This window comes from Citrus sinensis, chromosome 5 (assembly GCF_022201045.2).
Source record: "Citrus sinensis cultivar Valencia sweet orange chromosome 5, DVS_A1.0, whole genome shotgun sequence".
Classification (NCBI taxonomy): Eukaryota; Viridiplantae; Streptophyta; class Magnoliopsida; order Sapindales; family Rutaceae; genus Citrus; species Citrus sinensis.
In genome coordinates, this window is record NC_068560.1 from 17,338,651 (window position 1) to 17,359,724 (window position 21,074).

The 21,074-nt window shown below is 32.7% G+C and overlaps 3 protein-coding genes across 3 annotated transcripts; all 3 read right to left on the bottom strand.

Moving 5' to 3' along the window:
- Nucleotides 1-4,921: 4,921 nt before the first annotated feature.
- Nucleotides 4,922-13,364, bottom strand: LOC127902036 (probable disease resistance protein At4g14610). Its single transcript, XM_052440404.1, has 6 exons — nt 11,299-13,364; nt 9,602-10,398; nt 8,842-9,318; nt 7,511-8,341; nt 7,275-7,378; nt 4,922-5,244 (listed from the first exon to the last, which is right to left on the bottom strand). Exons 1-5 carry the CDS (start codon nt 12,494-12,496, stop codon nt 7,343-7,345), a joined length of 3,339 nt encoding a protein of 1,112 aa, XP_052296364.1. The 5' UTR covers nt 12,497-13,364; the 3' UTR covers nt 4,922-5,244; nt 7,275-7,342.
- A 3,584-nt stretch (nt 13,365-16,948) lies between these two features.
- On the bottom strand, nt 16,949-18,664 carry LOC127902719 (uncharacterized). The gene is made up of 6 exons (XM_052442581.1): nt 18,387-18,664; nt 18,185-18,289; nt 18,024-18,090; nt 17,859-17,951; nt 17,125-17,223; nt 16,949-17,033 (listed from the first exon to the last, which is right to left on the bottom strand). Exons 1-6 carry the CDS (start codon nt 18,536-18,538, stop codon nt 17,019-17,021), a joined length of 531 nt encoding a protein of 176 aa, XP_052298541.1. The 5' UTR covers nt 18,539-18,664; the 3' UTR covers nt 16,949-17,018.
- A 1,480-nt stretch (nt 18,665-20,144) lies between these two features.
- LOC127902299 (uncharacterized) lies at nt 20,145-21,035 on the bottom strand. The gene is made up of 3 exons (XM_052441156.1): nt 20,769-21,035; nt 20,463-20,675; nt 20,145-20,369 (listed from the first exon to the last, which is right to left on the bottom strand). Exons 1-3 carry the CDS (start codon nt 21,033-21,035, stop codon nt 20,217-20,219), a joined length of 633 nt encoding a protein of 210 aa, XP_052297116.1. The 3' UTR covers nt 20,145-20,216.
- Between the last annotated feature and the right edge of the window lie 39 nt (nt 21,036-21,074).

Consider the following 21,074-nt stretch of genomic DNA (forward strand, 5'->3'; position numbering starts at 1 on the left):
CTGCAGTGAATTAAGAATATATCTTCCTTTCAAAACTACAAATCTTGTAAACACGTACAATCATATGCTTATTGGCTTATTCATTCATATGTTTTCGCTCTCACTTTAGAAAAGTTTAATTTCTGAATGTTATGAAATGCCCCTTAAAAAGTACTTTCATTTTAAAAAATAAATTTTGACAGATCCCGAATTAAAGAGGGACAAATTTGAAGGGTTTTTAATTTTAATGATGTTTTAAATGCATTTCATTTTAAAAATTAAATACCTGCGAGTTTATATTCTTCAAATTCACAACTCACGAAGTATGTCTAAAACGCCTATGAGATCAGTACTGCATCGAGTAAGAAGATGACCCCTCCAAAAGCTGAAAATAAAATTCTTGTTCAGTAATTTTAATTAAAATTCATAAAAGTGGGTATTCGAAAATAAAACGAGTAAATTATAATCAGCAGCCAGCAATATCATTTTACAAGACACTCGTAACTAATGATTAATGAATTTTTGATAATTGAATAAGGTTTTGTAACAGTTATCTGTACCTTTTCAAGATGTAATTGTTGGATGGTTGTGTTAAGGTCATTACTAGCCCAACGTAGTTGATCATCTCTCTCTCCATACCAGACATTTACTCTCGGAGGCGTTCTTAACTCTTCTGTTCCTGTAGTGAAAATCTTCAACTTGGGACAACCAATCACAGATAAATCTTGTAAAGATGGGAACTTGAAGGCGTAATTGGCAGGGCAGAAACTTGTGAGACTATCTAAATCACACAGATCCAACCTCTTCAATTTGCTGAAAACAACCTCTTGTTTTAACTCTAAATTTGGTGCTCCATCTTCCTCTTGGTCACTCACTACCACCTCTGTCATCGCTCTGCATCCAAATATCTTCATCGATATCAGTCCCTCTAGACTTTTTGCTGTAGTGGATGTTACTAAGTGCTTCAATCCCTTGCAGCCAACAGCTTGCAGTTCTTTTAGATTCCTAAAAGATATCGATGACGAGGCAATAGACTAAAAAGATTTTGACAGTGAAATACACGAAGAATTTCAAGATGTTGACCAATGGAGTCCAGTTTGGAGTCTTGTTTCCACAGTTGCTTGAGATGATTAAGATAGACCAGCTGTAAATGTTTTATCGGCGCGACTGCGAACTTCCCCACTTCTTTCTCCAAGTATCCAGCTTCATTTGAGAATATCTCTATGTATGAACTGTAGCCCAGTAGGAGATATTCCAGATTGTGAAATCTCTCAAGTAAACCGAGTGGTAAACAAGCTGAGTCATCATCAACTATCTGTAGTAGTTTAAGACTGCCAAAAATGTGTTGTGGGAAATCGCCTTGCAAAATCTCCAGGTTGGGTAAGATCAGATCATTATCGAAAACGTTAGGTCAACTGATGTTCTCTCAAATAATTTTGAGTAAATCCAATCATACACAATGACTTCATAACACACACACACACACACATATATTCGACGGTTTATTTATTTTATTTTTTTATCATTTTTATAAATTTTTTATTTATGGGTTAGAAAAATCATTAGGCGATTAGAAACTTTTTTTTTAAGTACTACTATGAACAAAGAGTAATAATAGATATCCCAAATTTTTTTGTCTCAAATTTTATCCCAAATGATGTGTCATTAATTGAGTGGTTGATAATTCTTTATGAAATCCAAGTGAATTAATTGTATTATCTGACCAACCACTTAATGAATGCCACATTATTTGAGATGATGTTTTGGGATTAAAAATTTTGGGATATATAGCTAAAAAGAATCAGATGGTCATGCAACTGTTAATTCTATTGACAGGCTTGTTTCTCTTTTCCGCAAAAGTCTTAATTTGGCTTATTTTAGAATATTTTATATTTTAATTTGTTTCATTTTGTTATTGAATTGCAAGACATTTTCATGCTACTAGAAAAAGTAAAATTCATCCAAATGAAAAAAGTAAATTTTTTTCTTTTACCTGAATGATTATATGTCTCAATAGAAAATTAATTTTTTCTCACAAATACCCCCATTAAATATATTTACTTCCTGTTATGTAGCAGTAGAAAATCAATCCGCTTCAATTTTTTTACTCTAATCAAACTGATGTTTTTTAATTGAGTAGGACCTTTTTTTTTAAAAGGATGTTATTTACATGTGATACTAGAATTTCTCCTGCTCTCAACTTTTACTTGGACCACTGAAGATTAAATACCTAACATACGTTCAATTCTAATTTTAAGCAAATTCATTTATTATTAGGTAATAAATTTTTATACAAATATTATGTTAAAATTGTAATCTTTATATATTTTTATCTATCTATCAAATGCTTACCTTATAAATATTTTTTGTTATAAATAGTATACTAGATAACGGAAAGTGGATGCTCTCATGAATTTTCATGCTGGTATCCACAAGAGAGAATGACTTAATAGATAACACCGTAAGTATATAAATATACTTCTAAATATGCATGAAATTTTCAAGGATATAAGTGTAAAAATACTCGATTTAAGATGTTTTGAGTCTATAAAAAGCAAACATATTGCTGCTTACACTCCGACATCAAAACAAAAAACAAGCATATCATCTAAACCTATTTAGATTTTAGATAAAATAATAAACGCTACCTTGGTAACTTTCTATTATGCCGTTAATTAAACACATGGTTGGAACTAGGAAATTTTACCAGTAAAATTATATTCACTATTTTGAAGAAAATAATAATAATAAAGAAACAACAATTAAAAAAAAAGCATGCAAAACAAAGTAATAAATTATAATAATAAAGAAACAACAATTTAAAAAAAGCGTGGAAAACAAAGTAATAAATTATTGAAGTTGTGCTTCAAAGCAGAGATTTATTTATTACTTATTTTAAATGAAAGTACAAAATTCATCTATTATTAAATTTCAATCAATACCCTCAAATTTTTTTTATTGAGAGTTTGTCAAAAATATAGTCCCAAAGCTATTAAATTTTCATTGAATTAATAATTTATTAATTTATCAATTAATTAATATTGGTTAATATTGTTAATTTATCTATGTTTTAAGGAAACCAAAAATGCATGGTCAATTGCTACCTTATATAAGTAAGAAATACAAATCAGCGTCTTTCCTACTAAGTCTAAGACTTGAAATGCGATTGTCTCATAATAAACTTATTTAGGAAAATTATTGAGATAAAATAACTAAATAAGCTTTTTTTTTTCTTTTATATAGATACTTAATTTTTAAGGGTTACGAAGTATCAAATAATATATTTTTCACACGTAAATTAATTTTCAGAAGCTTAATTGGGCTGGGTGTAAGTGGAAGTTTAAGTAATATAATCTCTTAAATGTAATTAGATATAAATAAAACCAAAGGCAAAATATGTTATATACAAGCAATGAATAGAGAAACCACTCTAACCCGCAACTCAAACCCCCAACTCAAACTCTATGCAAGAGTAAATAAAAATTGAATATATAACAAAATTGCGACAAGTTTTGAATTAATAACAAATTTACCTAAATAATTTATCCTAGTGGAGTTGAGGTGGATTTCATTGGTAGGGTAAGTATCATTTTTCATTATATATAGCTTGCTAGTTTCCCCTATTGAAATCAATCTATGCCACTTACTCTAGTGTCCTACCTGCTGCTATTTTCATAACAACCAATAATTCCCATGACATAAAAAATTTTAAAAGAAAATAAATAAATGAGTTATTTGCTTGATATTTTATCTTGAGAACATAAAATATATATTTATTATAAGAAAGATGTTTAAAAATAACAAAAAGTATAAGAAAAAATCTTATTATTAATTCTTTTATTCACATCGAGATTTATATTTCTATTTTTCAGTATTTAATTTTTTATTCTAGTTTTCATTTATATAATTTATTTAATTAATAATAAATATGAATAATAGTGTATTTAAAAATAAAGAAAATATTGTAAAATTACAGTGTCAAAGAATTATTGGCTATTATGAAAACAATTAGTAAGCGGTATATATACTGATGGAAAACTTGTCATTTCCATATATATATATAATCATTCTTAGGTGCGGATGCCTTTATTTTTATTTTTTTAATGTAGACTCACTCTTAAGCCATAGGGTTTAATAGACTTATTTTTTAATGAATTATGAAGTAATTCAGTTTAAAAGCATTAAAAGCTAAACCACAAGTCTTGAAAGTGTGTCTGCATTAAAAAACAAAATGAGGCTGCCCGCACTAAAGGACTCCCCCGGTCTACCCCCCCCCCCCCCCCCACACCACCATATATATAATGCAAGCCCGATGGAAATTAAATGAAATGCACGAACTAAAAACATAGAGGGAAAGCAATGAACAGGCAATACTTATTTTTTGAAATATCACATTCACAACAACCAAATAAATCAGCATAAAAACATCATGCGTCGATCTGACTCATTATATAATCGAAGTTTCAATTTATTACGTTGTTTTATCTTTTAAAGTCAAAAGTCGTCCAGGATCTAGCTGATAAAAAGTCTAAGAAATGACTTCATACCTTTTCAAATGAGAACACAGGCCGTTCTGTGGGAATACCAAGTTGATCATTTTCATTATTCTGAGATAAATCTGCAGCGAATATCTTTAATTTGTCACAACCAAACACCACTAAAATTTCTAGTGCTGGCATTCCGAAGTATGCATTCTAGGGTATAAACATCTAAGTTCTGGAAGTCCTTGGAGGTTCAGAGTGGTCGCACGTGGAAAGACAAAGCAAGGAGTATTATGATCTTCTCTGTCTTCATAAATGATCTCCTGCAAACCTTGACACAAGCGTATCTCTAGGTGTTGGAGTTGCTTCAGGTTTTGGATCATAGAAGCTGAAATATGTATCTTAATTTGTGACAGCGCCACACAATCAATCGTGTTAAATTTTGAAAGCGAGGCAACATAGATGGAAGTTGATTGTAATGCCAAAAAAGTATTACATCGTCAAATCTTCAAATACACTAGAATATTAGTTCGTTACATATTATCAAGATATCTCATTAAGACACATTAATAAAAAATGTCAAAGTACATAGAAAGAGCACACACAGATTATGAAATTACTCATCCTTATTAACCTTTGAATTTGAGCGACAGAATGAAGTACATCCCAAGAAGATCGGAAACGGGAAGCCCTCCGCATGTAAACTTTGGAGAAACTGGAAAACGGCCTTATTCCAGATGATGCACAGCAGAGTGATCGGAATTTTCTTCAATAACTAGACGTTCTGCAACCATACAGCAGAGTATTTGAGCAGTAACTACAGAGAAAAAATTATTTTGTATACATTTCAAATAACTGGACCAAACTAGTCCCCTGTTGGTTTATGAGACCATGATTTTTATGATGCAATGTAAAAGATCTTTTCAAAACACTTTTACAATGTAAGAAATTTAGGCATTAACTTTCGTGAACTGAAACCTACAATTGTCAAACAAAAAGCGAGAAACTCAGTGGAATTAACAACTTCTCAGACTCACAAAAAGGTGTGATAAACTCATGATTTTTGTATAGTTGTTCATAGCTAGATTTTGATGGCTTAATGATTTGTTCTCGGCATAATGCACTGATTAGATTTTGTTTTTTTGTTATTCAAGGAATGATATTCAAATTGTTCTCAAGAGCTCATAGACAAGGGCATATATGCATGATTTGATATACTTCTTGCAAATTCTAACAACTCGCTCTTTCCTTCCCTTCCAGGTTTTGAAAGAAAAGTTGATGCGAAGCAAACACAATGAAATAAACAGAGAAACAGGACAGACAGAAAAAGACTAAAATAACGGATCAACAAAGATGGCAACTAACAAATGGCAAAATTTTCTTGTAATCAAATGTAGCAAACAGAAAATACCATATATCTTAATGAGAAGATTGATGCTAAATGTAAATGTTAGGATACATTTGTTGTTTAATTGTTTGAAATGAGGCGGAGGAGATAGTTTCCACATAATAAGTGCTGACCCTTTCAATGACATTTTTAAGGAATTATAAAAGTTAAAATTAAAAAAAAAAAAAAAGTACATTATAAAGCCACACTGCCAAACAAAAACTCAAAAAGTTAAGACCGAACTTAGACCTTCAATGATTTAAAATACGCCTACAAAATTAAGACCAAACTAGTGACGCATTCCAAATAATTTAGATGAAGGGATCAAATAAATTGAAATGAAATTGAATTTCCTGGGACTTTGTTCTTCAATTTCACAACTCCCATGAAATAAATTAAAATGCAAATGCCATTAGGACAGATATGTCCATTAATTTAGATTGAAATTCGTAAACGTCGGTACTTAAACATAGAAAAGTAAAGCACATAGAGATTCGCAGGAAGCCAGAGATTTAATAAATTTAATAGCAGCAATTTAATTTGACAGGACTTTCATACAGTAAAGAAGTTAAAAATTAATGATTAGCTAATTTTTTATAATTGAATGAATAACATTCTATAATTCTTGTGAAAAATGTCAGTTTTAAATAGGACAGTTTCAAGAATTAAGCACGAAAGCGTCCCATCTGTCAAAACGATGATCATAAACTTACTTTATAAAAAATATCTGATCTGTTTTGTATATTATATTAAAAAAAGAAAATTTTATAAAATTTTCCCGTGGGAGATAGTAAGTTATCCGTACATTTTCAGCATGTAATTGCTGTATGGTTGCGTTAAGAATTGCTATCCAATGTTTTCAAACAATATTTCCACAATATAGTTGTTCATAGCTAACTTTTGATGGTTTAAGGAATTTTATTTTATTTTCCTCCAATGAATGATATTCAACTGTTCTCATTTATGTGTTCATAGGTAAGGGCATTTTCTGCATTTTCTAAGTACTTTCATTGCCTTCTAAGTTTCGAAAGAAAGATAGATTTGAAACAAAGCAAACCCAATGAACAAACAGAGCACAAACTAAAATAACAGAACAGCAATGATGAAAACAAATAATTGGCAAAGAAAGAAAGAAAAAAGTTCGCATGTTTTCAAGGAATTATAGAATCTGAAGGCTTTCAGCATAAAATTGTTGCCTCTTTTAATGAAATTTTTATCATAAAACAGTATGCAAGGAATTATAAAATTTTAGAAAACAGGGAAAACTCTCAAACAAAATACTCAAATTAAATTATATTAGACCAAAAGACATTCAATGACGCAAAATCTGCCCATAAAAGCCTGAACGATCCTTAAAACTGCATTCCAAAATTAACAGTAAACCTGCCAAGTGACCCATTCAAATAAATGAAATAAGAATTAATTACCAGCTGGGACTTTCTTCTTCAAATTTGCATCTCCAAGTCATAAGAAGCCAATGGAATTAGTAGTTCGCCTAGTTGTACTGTATTGACGACGACCCCGCCAACAGCTGAAAATAAAATTCTCATTCATCAATTAGAACATACTTTATAACAAATTTCTTATCTATATTTTATTAAAAAAACAGCAAATTTTGTAAAATTTTTCTATGAGATATAGAGAGCAATATGTATATCCGTACCTTTTCAGCATGTAATTGTTGTATGGTTGTGTTAAGATCATTATTAGCCCAGCGCTGTTGATTCCCTGACTCCCCATACGAGACGGTTACTCTCGGAGGCGTGCTTGATTCTCCTGTAGTGAAAATCTTCATCTTGGGACAACCAATCACTTCCAGATATTCCAAAGATAGGAATTTGAAGGTGTAATTGGCCGAGCAGAAACTTGTGAGACTTTCTAAATCACACAGAATCAACGCCTTCAATTTGCTGAAAACAATCTCTTCTTTTTCAACTCCTTCTTTGTCATTTATTACCACATCTGTCATTGCTCTGCATCCATATACTTGCACTGTTACGAGTCGCACCAGAGTTTTCGCTGTGGAGGATGTTACTAAGTGTATCAATTCCTTGCAACCGACAGCTACCAGTTTTGTTAGGTTCCGAAAAGATACCGATGATGATGGCAATAGACTTAACAGATTTTGACAGTAATGCACTTTTAGAATTTCAAGATGTTGAAAAATGGAGTCAAGTTTGGAGTCTTGTTCAGACAGCTGCTTCAGATGATTAAGGTAGCCCAGCCGTATACATTTTATCATTGCCAACTTCCCCACATGTTTCTCTAAGCATCCTTCCTTTGAAAATACGTCTTCGTATAAACAATGATCCAGGAAGAGTAGTTCAAGATTGCGAAATCTCTCAAGTACTTTCCAGATTGGAAAAGAAGCTGAGTCATCGTCAACAATCTTTAGTCGTTTAAGACTGCCAAAAATGTGTTGTGGGAAATCAGCCTGCAAAATCATCTTCATGTCTTTTCCGCTTAGTGATAGTTCCTCCAAGTTGGGTAAGACCTGATCATCATCAATCACGTAATAATGAATTCGCTCAATTGATGTTCTCTCAAATAATTTTGAATAATCCAATCATACGCAGCGACTTTATAGTATTTGTTTTATATCATATTTTACAAAAAAAAAAAAAAAAGGAATGGAAAATTGAATTAGTGATAAAATTCATTCCAGGATCTTTATATAAGAGAGAAATTAGGATAAAAAAGGTTGATTTATATTGGCATGAAAATATTTTTTTGCACAATAATAAATCATTAATTTATATTGTAAGTGGTTATATATGAGAAAACTAAGGATTCTTTTATAATGCTATACCTAAAATAATTCATCTAATTATTAATTTAGTACATTGATCCCTTAGTCGACTCTAGCAAAAATCATTAATTTTGTAATAAAAATTTTCAATTTATTTACTAATTTATCAATGTTTTGTTATATTTTACAAAGTCAAAAGTCACCAATGATCTAATTGATAAAAAATCTAGAAAATGGCTTCATACCTTTTCGAACAAGAATAGGGGCCGTTGTGCCGGAATACCAAGTTGATCAACCTCATTATTCTGCGATAAATCTGCACCGAATATCTTTAATTTGTCACAACCAGACACCACTAAAAATTTTAGTGCAGGCCATTCCAAAGTATGCATTCCAGGGTATAAACATCTTAGTTCTGGTAGATCTTGGAGCGTCAGAGTAGTCACCCTTTGAAAGACAAAACGAGGGGTCACATGATCTACTCTGTCTTCCGAAATGATCTCTTGCAACCCCCTACAATTCACTATATCTAGTTGTTGGAGCTGCTCAAAGCTTCGGATCATAGAAGCTAAAAATATGTATTTTAATTTGTGACAGTGCCACACAATCAATCGTGTTAAACTTTGAAAGTGAGGAAGCATGATCGGAAGATGATTGTAGTGCCAAATCTTGTCGACATTAATTTCAGATATCTCCAAAGCCTCCAAGTTAGGCAACACAACCTACAAGAATATGAATTTCTCGTTAGATCCAATATCCATATGGGAAGCACTTGTTAAAATTTTCTTCTTTGATTACAAATTAATGCAAGTCAAAATCACTTTCCAACTGACAGCTGAGTATGCATTCTAATTTATATTACTTAAGAGCTCAATCAGTGAGTGCGTGAAATTATTTTTATCCTTTTTTCATTTTCTTTCAATTCTTTAAATGATTTAATTATTTTCCACGTATGACATCAAAAGAGAATGCACAATAGAATAGAGAAAGTGTTAGCCTACACACCTTGTCGTTGAAAAGCAGTGTTTCCAAATTGATTTCGTTGGAGCAAGAACTTGTCAATTCCTCTTGCAGCCCTTGTGTGTTTGGTGATGCTGAAGGAGTCTTCAATTTACGGAAAAAAGTTGTAACCTCTGGAAGATTTCCCAAACTCAAAGATCTTAATTGAGCCAACTCTATCTTCTCAGTAGCATCATTGTTGTCAACATCAGCTTCTCCCCCAATTGCAAAAATCTCTTTCATCTTGCTGCAATTAATAACTGCAACTCTCTCAAGTCTTGGAAGGCATTTTGCAGTGGAGAGCCAGAAGATATTACTCAACTCATCACAATTTTCTACTTTTATGGTTTTGAGTTTATTGAAAGACTCTACTTTGAGTCGATCAATACATATCCTCTGCATGTTGATCAAATTGTGAAGAGTAAGTGACTCCAAAAGAGGAAAGGCATCACAAGCGACCATCTCCATTGAGTCCACAATACAAAAGAAGTCAGGATTATTTTGAACCCAGAGAAGCTTCAATTGTGGAAGGCCATTTGTGTCCAAATCGAAAAGAACATTCTTGACACCTTGTAGCTTATCCAACCATAAGTATTCAACTTTATTGATGGCTTGCAGTTTCATGGAGCGGACGTCCGTAAAATCAAGCTTCAGCTTCAATTCTCTTAAACTCTCACGATTATTGTTGATCAAAAAGTGCGACCGACTACGAAACCAATCTTTTGCAACAGGCAAGGAAGCCATGAATGACTCATTTCCAATAGATATTTTGAACCTTTCCAGTTTTCTGGCAAAAAAGCCTTCTGGTAAAATAATATCATTTTTTATATTAATTTCTATAGTGGTTAGCCAAGGTAAAAGCATCAATTCATCAAGGCTAGCATTACTTCTTTCACTATTGACTCTTTCAACCTCCCATTCAATGGAGCAATTACCCATATACAATTCTTCTAATCGGATTAAGCTCGATATGACATCTGGGGCAATAACTTTTAGATGGAAACAGTCTGTTAAATCTAACAGCCTTAGCTTAGTCAGTTGCCCTAGTGCTTTAGGTAAGTGTACAATATCAGATCGCCAAAAGCTAAGGATTTCTAGATTTCCCAGCTTTCCAATAATGGCTATGTCTATGTCTCCCAAAATGCTTTGATCAAGACAAAGTGTCCGAAGATTTACTAGAAGATCAATTGAAGATGGCAATGACAATAACCGCATTCTAGTCAAATCCAAAACCCGAAGCTTTTTTGTCCTTTTGAAGAAGTTCTCAGAAACATTGGGCGCGACAAAAGAGTTCTTGGGAGAAATTAATAAAAATTCAAGTTGTGGAGATTCCAACACTTCAGGAATGTCATTAATAATACTATCTTTTAAAAAAATTGCAAAATATTTTTTTAGTGCATCTGCATCTGGCCATTTCCACACATCCTTATTTCTCACCGCAAATGCAATTTTGTCACGAAATGCAATTGAAATGGCAACATCGCGAACAACATCATGCATGGAAAAGAATTTATTGCTACCATCCTCAAGCAACAAACAAGAGTCTCTTAGTTGATGGACCCATGCATGTAATTTGTTATGTGCATCTTCTAGCTTATGGACACTTTCAAATGCACCCAAGCCCATGCTATATTTGAACAAGTCCATAATTGAAGTTGGTGTAATTAGACTACACAGTAAAAAAGTTTTCTTGAGTTGCTCACCTCTTAAGTACTTGTAACTCAGCTCAATTGTTGAGTATGCCTCTGCTGGTACTCCTTCGTCGAAGCTTGCCTCTGAAGGCGTTTGGAGTTCTTGCAAGGCATTCTTCCACACAGGCAGCTCTTTTTTTCTCAGTGCCTTTGCTACTGTGGTTAGGGCAATAGGCAGACCTCCGCATGCCTTGGCTACACTTGTTGCTGTAGATTTTAACTCACGATTTTCAACATAATCACCAGCCATTATCTTGAACAATCTCCAGGCTTCTTGTTCATTTAAAATGCCAATCGAGAAGTTTTTTTCAGATCCCATCCTTAACAGCACATCAAGATCTCTTGTTGTGAATAATAATTTACATCCTCTGTGCTCAACTCCAAAAGGAATTCCAATAGTCCCCAAATCAAGAGGTTTCCAGATGTTATCCAGAATCACAAGGATCTTATTCTCATTCTTCAATCTTTCATGTAGTGTACTAGCTCTTCTAGACTCAGCTTCCTCGGACAACTCTAGGCCTAGCTTTTTCGCAATTTCCTCTTGGATCTTTTTTATGTCTGGACTTTGGGTAACCTCCGAAAAAACCACCATATCACAAAGCTTGTCTTCAATGGCTCGCCTAGCAAACTCCTTCACCAGTGTCGTCTTTCCAATGCCGCCCATGCCGTACACCCCAATGATGCTGACATTAACATCAATCAAAGCAGTTTGCATAGCCTCCAAGGTAGAAAGTCTTGATTCAAAGGCTTCGTAGTCTTTGTTAGACTTTACCCATCTCTCCTCCAGAATAAGACGGTAGGAAATTCTATCATCAAATTTCCCAGCTTCTTCTTTGAGTTCAACAAGGCCCTTCTCCTCTGTTTCTGCTTTCTTGCTAAGCCGATAGCGGGTCTTCAAATTAGGACACAAGCCCATGAGACATCGCTTATTTGTTGTCACCTCATCATCAATGAATTTGGCTGCCTGCTCAATGGTGTTGTTCGCACTAACCAGCCACTTCTTAACCTTCTCTTCAATCTTTTCTCCTTTTCTTTCAGCCTCAGAAACTCTGTGCTGAATGCTCCTGCTTTCATCCTTGAGCTTGTCTATTTCTGCCTTGAGATTCCGAAAGTTGGCGTTATAATTACGCAAATAACCAAGTCGGCGTTCTATTGGAGGAGCCAAGCATTTCACAAATTCTAAAACAACAGTAACAATGCTTTCCACCATCCTGGATCCCTTTTCTTTTTTTTTCTTTTTTTCAAAGTTCTGACAAGAAAATAAACAATGAGCGAAACACAGGGGAGTGAAAAAAAAAAAAAAACCAACGAAGATGGACAGTTTATCCGGTTGTGGAAGCAGAGAAATGAAAGAAAGAGTAAAAACTGTTATGGATCTGGTGAGAAGATGGAAACAAGGAAAAGGTTTCTAGTTCAAGAACTGATTGAATTAATATAAGGAATGATTTAGATAATAGAGGCGAAGGGAACCAATCAGAATAACTGAAGTATTGACTAGAAGAAAGACGGAAAAAATATTGACTGGTAATAGAGATGGAAAAAATGAAGATATCTTGACACGGTAGAAGTACAAAGGGTAGATACGGAACCAAACAGAGACAACAGCAGACCACAACAAGATTGGGAATGGAGAGAAACTAAATAACAAAGACTGGAGATTACAACAAAACAGATGCCAAGAGAAAACTTGATCCAGTGAAATTCAAGAGAGTTGACAGCAAAAGGGAGCAAAGATTAATAACAAAACAACAGTGACTACAATGGACAAAAGCATATGCGTTTCTTGATTGAGAATGAGTGCAAAGAATGACCTTTTAAGGAGGTTCTGAAGCTGAACAATATATGATTTGCTAAAATTTCAAGAATGATATAAACTCTGTAACTTTAACAAGTGAAGAATAAAAGAATAATGGTTTGTCATCTTCACAATGAAGATCATCGACGAGATTAAAAGCTGAAAGTGACCCATTTGAAAAGCCAAAGTTCAAGTTCCTTGGCTAAGTTCGTAAGTGAAGCAAAGAATAATAAATAAATAAAGATCAAGGGATGGGAATAAAGTCATCTTCAGAAAGTTGCAGAAAGATTTCTGCCGACATTGTCAAAATTATTATTTGGTAAACCTGATGTATTATTAGTATAAAACAGAGTAGGTGAAACACGTACTTACTACTTAGACTGATTAGCATCTGAAATTTTATGATCATTATGTGTTGCATTTTACTTTATACATTACGTAACACATTTTAATTTAGCCAATTTTGAAATAAAAACACAATTAGTGGTTTTAGACAATGAAAAAAATAATATAGAAGTAGAAAATGAGGGCAAAACTACGTTGCAATGGGGTTTTGGTACTTCTTTCTCGTCTTTTCCAAGATTAATTACAATGAAATCCTGTTATTTGTTATAAATACAAAAAAGTTAAAAATTTTTAAATTTTCACACATTAGTCCTATACCCAAAAATTTTCAATTGGATTAATACTTCTGGAAGCCACGATTTGTTTAGAATTCAAGCACCTATAAATTCAAGCACTTACTCTCTTTATACACACAAACACCAATAAATTAAAAGAATTTTTTTTTGAGTTGTGTGACTGAATTTGAGGCGCAAAACTTTAATAGAAAATAAATGCAATTGCATGCTTTCTTTTTTACTTTGTAAAACTCCTAATTTAATAACCCATTTATGACACAATTAATTATTCAATTAATTATACTAATTGACTTATATTTTAATTGATAGATATGTGTTGAATTGCCATATCTATTGTTGTGCATGTGCGATGTTAGGTAGAAAGAATAAAGAATAGAAAATACTTATTTTTTAGTTTATTTTTACAAAGGAAATTTTTAAATTATTTTCAAATAGAGTAATTGTTTAGAATTTTTTTTACCCTTCTCTTAGTTAAGTTAATGAAAGATCTCAACTGTATGGATGTGTGCTAATGACTATTTAAACTGCTGGGATAGAGCAACAAATATCAATTTATTTAAGTGTGCAATTAAATTTATTCTTTTTATTTAAGGACAAAAACTTACAAAAAATACAAACTCGTTGTTCAAATAAAAAAAAATTATTTTACAAATTCATAAACTAACACTTTATTATTAGTAGTAAATTAACATATTTTTACTACATAATTAAATAATTGATAGTAGGTTAAATAAATCTTATGTTACAAAAAAAATTAACTACATAGAATATCAAATTAAATTTATTTTCGTATTTTGTACATTACATTTACTTGAGATAGTAAAATCTCGTGTTGGAATAAAAAAGGTTATGGGGTTTGAACCTTGGTCACATGGGTGAGAGGAAAATTGGTTGTTGTTATGTTAAATTAAAAAAAATTATATTTATATTTATCATTAATTATAGTTCATAAATAATATACATAGTTTAACTATATATTAAATTTTTTAATTTGTTAATTAATAAGTAAATTTATTAATTTAAATAGATATTAATAAATGTAAGAATAAGTCATTTAATTGGAATTTAAAAAATAAGATTATTATGGAATTCTATGTCATAATTTTAAAATTTCTGATTTTTCTTATTTTGCATGAACAAGAGGGGCTTTTAATGTTAATAACCTAAAATCACATCTAAGCCATTATACAACTCCTGCGTTACATCCAACGGTAAATTAGAAAAAGACAAAAATGGGACACCAAACCCCAGGGGTAACATAGCTGGACCCAGAAAATGAATGGAACTATACTCATCTTCATCTTGGAAAATCAAGTCAAAAAACAAAAATCCACATGCTTTTGTTAAAGTTAAAAGCTACATAATATCACAGAGGCTTCTTTTGAAGTTGATGTGAATCACAGCTTTGACGCTTGTAAATGAATTTAACAAACAAAACACAATTAGTGGTTTTAGACAACGAAAAAAATAATACAGAAGTAGAAAATGAATGGAACTACACCCATCTTCATCTTGGAAAATCAAGTCAAAAAAACAAAAATCCACATGCTTTTGTTAAAGTTAAAAGCTACATAAATATATAATATCACAGAAGCTTCTGTTGAAAGTTGATGTGAATCACAGCTTTGACGCTTGTAATACAAGGAGCGCGCAAACTTCAGTTTAGGTGTATACATTACTTGTCTTTCAAGCTTGAAATGATTATATATATTAAAAAAAAAAAAAAAAAGCAAACTTACAGATGGGTCATTCAGTTCACATAATTTGACAAAATTATTATTATTTTGAAATTTCGGTCGTTCAGTCATTTTCATTTTCACTTTCACTTTTGACTCAATTTAACCAGTTAATGTTGACAAAATAAAATGCTAATAAAAGGCTAAGGCTACTATTTTGATGAACTAATTATCTCAGGAATAGAAGCATCTATAAGCATGCATGGGTGGCCACATTATAATTACTATCAAGAGCGAAAGAGTTAAATATTTCTTTGTAACGTAAGCTTTTCCAGATCGTGAATATTCTGAAGCAAACCGTAAACAGTCGATCCATAAAAAATGGGATAATAAATTTCAACTTCCGTTCCAAATAGAATGACAACCTCAATTTCTATACTTCCATTTTCGTTCAAAAAATTGTCTTCTTAACAGTAAATGGATAAATTGATGTTTTCACTAAATGACATGAAGATCTTAATTCAAGTTTACAAATCTGGCCGTGCTGCCATACGATGGCAAAGTTCTTTTTGCTTCATATCAATTCCTCCAAGTTGGAATCTTTCTCTGTCGGGGACACTTCAAAGTAATAAACTAACAAGATCGTTTATCAAATTTCATTTGCCTACAAGACCAATTTCACCTCAGAAGAAAATCAGAATGATTACAAGACTTCCCAATGAGACAGTGTTACATCTTCAATTCTTAAAAGACGCTAGAATATTAATTCGCTACATATAATCAAGATTTTAGTTAAGAACTGAGTTTATATTGTTTGGTTGCTCAGAAAGTATGAGAAACAGAGAGAAAATGAAGAATGAATTGTAACTATATTATTATATGTATTCGTTCATTACACATATATATTCTCAGACACTACTAGAAAAATGGGCTTTACTGACACCAATTTAGTGTCAGTAATTACTTTTGCTGACACTTGTTAATTGTGTCAGTAATGCTCAAGCCAGAACACACTGACACTAATCTTTGGTGTCAGTGATTTTTGCGTCAGTATTTTGTGTCACTATAGTATCACCACCATAGTGATACTATGATGTTAGTATCAGTTGATACTATTTTTATGTCAGTATTTTGTGTCACTAGAGAGTCACAAGGATAGTGACTCAATCGCGTTAGCATTTAATGATACTATTTACATGTCACTGATTTATGTGACTACAGTATCAGGAATCCACTGACTCAATAACATCAAAAATTCTTATCGTCATTTAAATAATTAGTGTCAGTATTAACGGTGCTATACCGGTTGTGTTTTATTTTTTTTAATGACATTATTCATGTTTATTTTACAATTAAAATAAACCCAAAATATATTAAACATACCAAATCTTGTAATGCAATTCACATAATACACATTTCAAATACATCAGTTAAATTAAAATAGTTCAAATACATCATTGTTTGGGGGTAAAAAACAAGTTCAAGTACAAAATTAAGCTTTGAACAAGTAGTATTCACGATAAAGTACTAAATTAATTTTGGAAAATTTAGCCAAGAAGAAAAAACAGATAACAATGTCACTGATTTTGGAGTCACTGATTTTGGAGTCCGCATATGCCTTCATTTTTTTTCCACCTACAAGTATATAAAATCAATTAGCACACCACAAAAAATAAATCACAGATTTGTTTTAAGGAAAAATAATCATAAATTACTTGTATGTTACCTCGCGATTGTAGGCTGTAATTAACTTGGCAACGTATGTAGCCCACTGATCACGAAGTCGCGAGAGGTCCTTGACAGTGTATTCCTCAACTCCCTTGAACTTTAATTTTAAAACAAGTTATTCACCGAAAATCCTTGACTAAACTACTTAATTATCATTCATTTAAATACATTTGTGTGTTAACAATTAAAGCCAACAAATAAACTCCAACAATGTTACTGTTTTATCCAAAATTATATAGGTAAATACTGAACATCCTGATCATGGTAATTCAAAAAAAAAAAACAACTTGTGAACCCCAACAGCAACAATATTTGATAGCCGAAGCAACTTGTGAACCCCAACAGTACGCGATTTAATACAAATATGGATGTAGATACAAAACCTTAATTAGGATGACAACTTATCCTCATCAAAGTAAAGTACAAGCAACGACACCATAGCACATCCCCACTAACAACTACTTTGCAACCCAAACAATTGTTTTGTGTTGGGATATGCAGTACATTGTGTATATCCCAAATCCTAATTCATGTCTATATGGATATTCATATAATCTATTCAACAGTATGCAACATAGTCACCATTATAAGTACCCTCACAGTTTATAAAATGCATACAATACGCAATAAAAAGATAACTGTAAAGAAGCACACAGGTGTTTGAGCTGATTCATTTCACAATAAATTAAAACAATATGATACAGTATTGTAAAAATCATTTTCAATACTTACATTATTTTTCAGAACGTTCACATTTGTGATGATATCTTGCATGTATTTCATCACATAGTAACCACATTCAAAGCTGCTCGGCTGCCTCGGACACTACAAGATCAAAATTACATTAATTTTTTAGTGTACGTTAACAATAATTAGTTAGGTTTGTCTGATTTTTACCTTGACAGGTATCCATTGAACATTGGCCTTTGTATCAGAATTTAAACTCTGATGTATTCGAATCCCCCTACAATTAAGAGACATAGCTAACGTTAGCAAATAATTAGCATAAGACATAAAAATAAAATAGCATGATCAAAGATACAAATAACAAACTTAACTGATTGACAATCTGCATTAGCTCTTCATCAGGACTACCTTCCAAAGGATCAAGGTAATAGGTTGTACGTCTCACCATATCAATTGCCAATAACACCCAGTGGGCACTAAACAAAGTAAAAATTGTTCTCACACATGAATTACAAGTAAAAGTGATTAATCTACAAATTAAAGAATATTACTAGCAAATGAAAAAGGTTATACCCAGGGTTATACGGGAATACGATGACTTGTCCCAATTCTGCCAAGCCTAACAGTTTTGAAATGTATTGAGTCCTGTCTTTGAAACTGACCCTTGGATATAGCTTCTCAAAAAGCCCAAACTGAACTGGTTTAGTACTTCCATTGCTCTCCATCTCCTCATACAGGTGTCTAAGAGGAAACAAATATATATAACGAAGTAAGTTTGAATATAGGAAACAAAATAATAGGGCCAAGTTTACTAAAACATAAGTTATGATTTACCGTACTTGATCCATATGTTAATGATGCAGTTGGAGACCTCTTTAAACTCGATGATTTCAGCACAAATCATTTTGTCCAAGTGTGTTTCCCAAATTTCACCAAAGGTTGCTGTGTCATGCCGAATCCTGATCAACCGAGGTAAAGAATTCTCGATGAACATGGTAAACATGTTCATATATTCACTCCTGTCATTCTTTCTTGATCGTGCTGCTGCCCGTGTATTCTTCACACGTACATTGAGGTCTTTTGCTGCTGGTCTGATGACTCGGGGTTCTTTTTTGGCTATTTCTGCTGGTCTGATGACTCTGGGTTCTTTTTTGGCTACTTCTGCTGGTATGATGACTCTGGGTTCTTTTTTGGCTACTTCTGCTGGTCTGATGACTGGTGGTTCTTTGTTGGGTACTTCTGCTGGTCTGATGACTGGTGGTTCTTTGTTGGGTACTTTGTCATGACAGGAGAACTGCCTATCTAGTACTTTAGGAGTTAGTCGAGGAGATCTTCTCGGTGTGGGCTTTGAAGTAATTTCACAGTCTACTTTTTCGGGGGTTTGTTGAGGAGTTGCTTGGGAAATTGTGGTGGGACTGTCCTTGATTTTACTCTTCACAGATTTTGGAGTCGACTTACCCGATGGGAAATCAGCCTTTGCAATAATCAAAATACATACCATTACTAGTAATACATGCATATACAAATGGAAATAAAATAATGACATGTAACAGGCCATATACCTTTCTTTTTCCAAGAGTTTTAGGGGATTGTTGATCATTGTCAATCTGAACACCAGTGGAAGTTTTGGGCTTAGGAAAGTTAGAACTTCCAACTTCAGTATTGCTGTACGCGTTTAACCTTGCATTCATGCGTTCTAATTGAGCAGACATGAATTGGAAACTCTCTTGATACATCTTTCTTTCTCTTGCTAACTCAGTGGCATCAGGGACATGAAAGTACATAGATGGGGTGACGAATTGCCCCACTCCTTGCACCCTACTTCCATTTGGCTGCTTCTGAAGAGCTTCACCTAGAATGTCATGTGACCCTTGTGATTGGAATGTTCCTTGTTCAACATGACTCTTCAGCTCATTCTACAAAAAAAAATATTGTAAATCCGCAATTACGAGTACAAGACATCAGCTAAACTAAACTAATATCCTTCTTGAATCTTTAACAAAAAGCAAATCCATATACAGTTCAAATTGAAACTACAGAAAATATTACAAGACAACACCTCAAACAAGTTTTAACCTTTTAATATGCGAAGAAATCAATTCTGATGAAATCTTACTGAGTTTCTGTCAATTGTAAATGTTGCCATACAATTATTACAAAAAGCAGTATATATGTACGTTAATATCTACCCCCACACACACATATTATAAAGAAAATTCATAAGAATTAAGTATACAAGTGACTTACTATTTTCTCAGCAATTGGCGTCACATCAGAAGCATATTTGCCATCTCGGTCTGCTCGTGCCATTAACCAAGCTTCACTGCGATCAATCTCCCGCTCAGAAACTCCACTCTCCTTTTTCTGTTACAAGGTGACATAAAACATAAATAATTGATTCTATTATATTATACGCATTAGATTACTTATGTTACTGTAATTACTCCATATTACCACACTTACTTTTCTATACAACATGCCACCATATCCTGTGCTACCCAAGCGATGGTTGTAGACATTCTTTGCTCTTTTGTCTTTTGCCTTCTTACTTTTTTCCTGCACAAACAGTTTATATGAAGAACAAAAAGTTACCACTGATTATTAGTAACTACCAACAATTAAATCAGGTAATATTAACAAACAACACACCTGAAATTGTTCAGACAAAACTTTGTCAACAAAAAGTTTCCAATCTTCTTTTTTAATGCTTGGATATTCAATAGGAGGCAACCTTAGTGACTTTCGATCGTCCTTGTTAGGTAGAACGAATTCAGTTGCCAGTTCACAACGAAAGTTTCTTGATGCAACCCCCATCCACTTTAATACTTGGCTTTTGCATTTCAAGCTCAATTTGAATTTTTTCTGTCAACCAATAACATGGATTAGCAACAACTTTAAAAAAATCTGGAAGTTATATAAAATCTTTAAACATACTATGAAACAAGAAAACAAAACCTGAAAATGAACCCACAAAGTTTCCTTCATCTCCAGTGGCACACGCCTCCAATCATCAAGTAAAATTGAAATTGTTTCACGTACAATGACTCCAATGTAACTCCTAAGATCATTTCTTCCCTTACCAACCGGAACACCATAAGAATTGTACTCAATTGCAGCTTCATGACTAACTTCTTGTTTTTGCAAACCTTTTTTTTTTGTTTGTTTTCTTCTCCTTGGTCTTCCGTCGAGCTCCGGAAGAGTGAACTCAACATCGTCAGCCATCTCCTACAATCCTGAAAATGATTAAAATAAATAAGTATA

Bases quoted from the DNA above. Each gene is read 5' to 3' on its own strand.
- LOC127902036 (XM_052440404.1), bottom strand. From the start codon at position 12,496: ATGGTGGAAAGCATTGTTACTGTTGTTTTAGAATTTGTGAAATGCTTG. The intron at 10,399-11,298 runs GTGAGCAACTCA...TTATTTTACCAG, and splicing joins GAGTTACAAGTACTTAAGAG to AAGGCTTTTTTGCCAGAAAA. The intron at 7,379-7,510 runs GTACGGATATAC...TTTTATTTTCAG, and splicing joins AACAATTACATGCTGAAAAG to CTGTTGGCGGGGTCGTCGTC.
- LOC127902719 (XM_052442581.1), bottom strand. From the start codon at position 18,538: ATGGAGAGCAATGGAAGTACTAAACCAGTTCAGTTTGGGCTTTTTGAG. The intron at 17,952-18,023 runs GTAAAAATCAGA...TTGATCTTGTAG, and splicing joins TTCAATGGATACCTGTCAAG to TGTCCGAGGCAGCCGAGCAG. The intron at 17,224-17,858 runs GTAAGTATTGAA...TTAAAATTAAAG, and splicing joins TGAACGTTCTGAAAAATAAT to TTCAAGGGAGTTGAGGAATA.
- LOC127902299 (XM_052441156.1), bottom strand. From the start codon at position 21,035: ATGGCTGACGATGTTGAGTTCACTCTTCCGGAGCTCGACGGAAGACCA. The intron at 20,676-20,768 runs GTTTTGTTTTCT...ATTGGTTGACAG, and splicing joins CTTTGTGGGTTCATTTTCAG to AAAAAATTCAAATTGAGCTT. The intron at 20,370-20,462 runs GTGTGTTGTTTG...CTGTTTGTGCAG, and splicing joins TTTTGTCTGAACAATTTCAG to GAAAAAAGTAAGAAGGCAAA.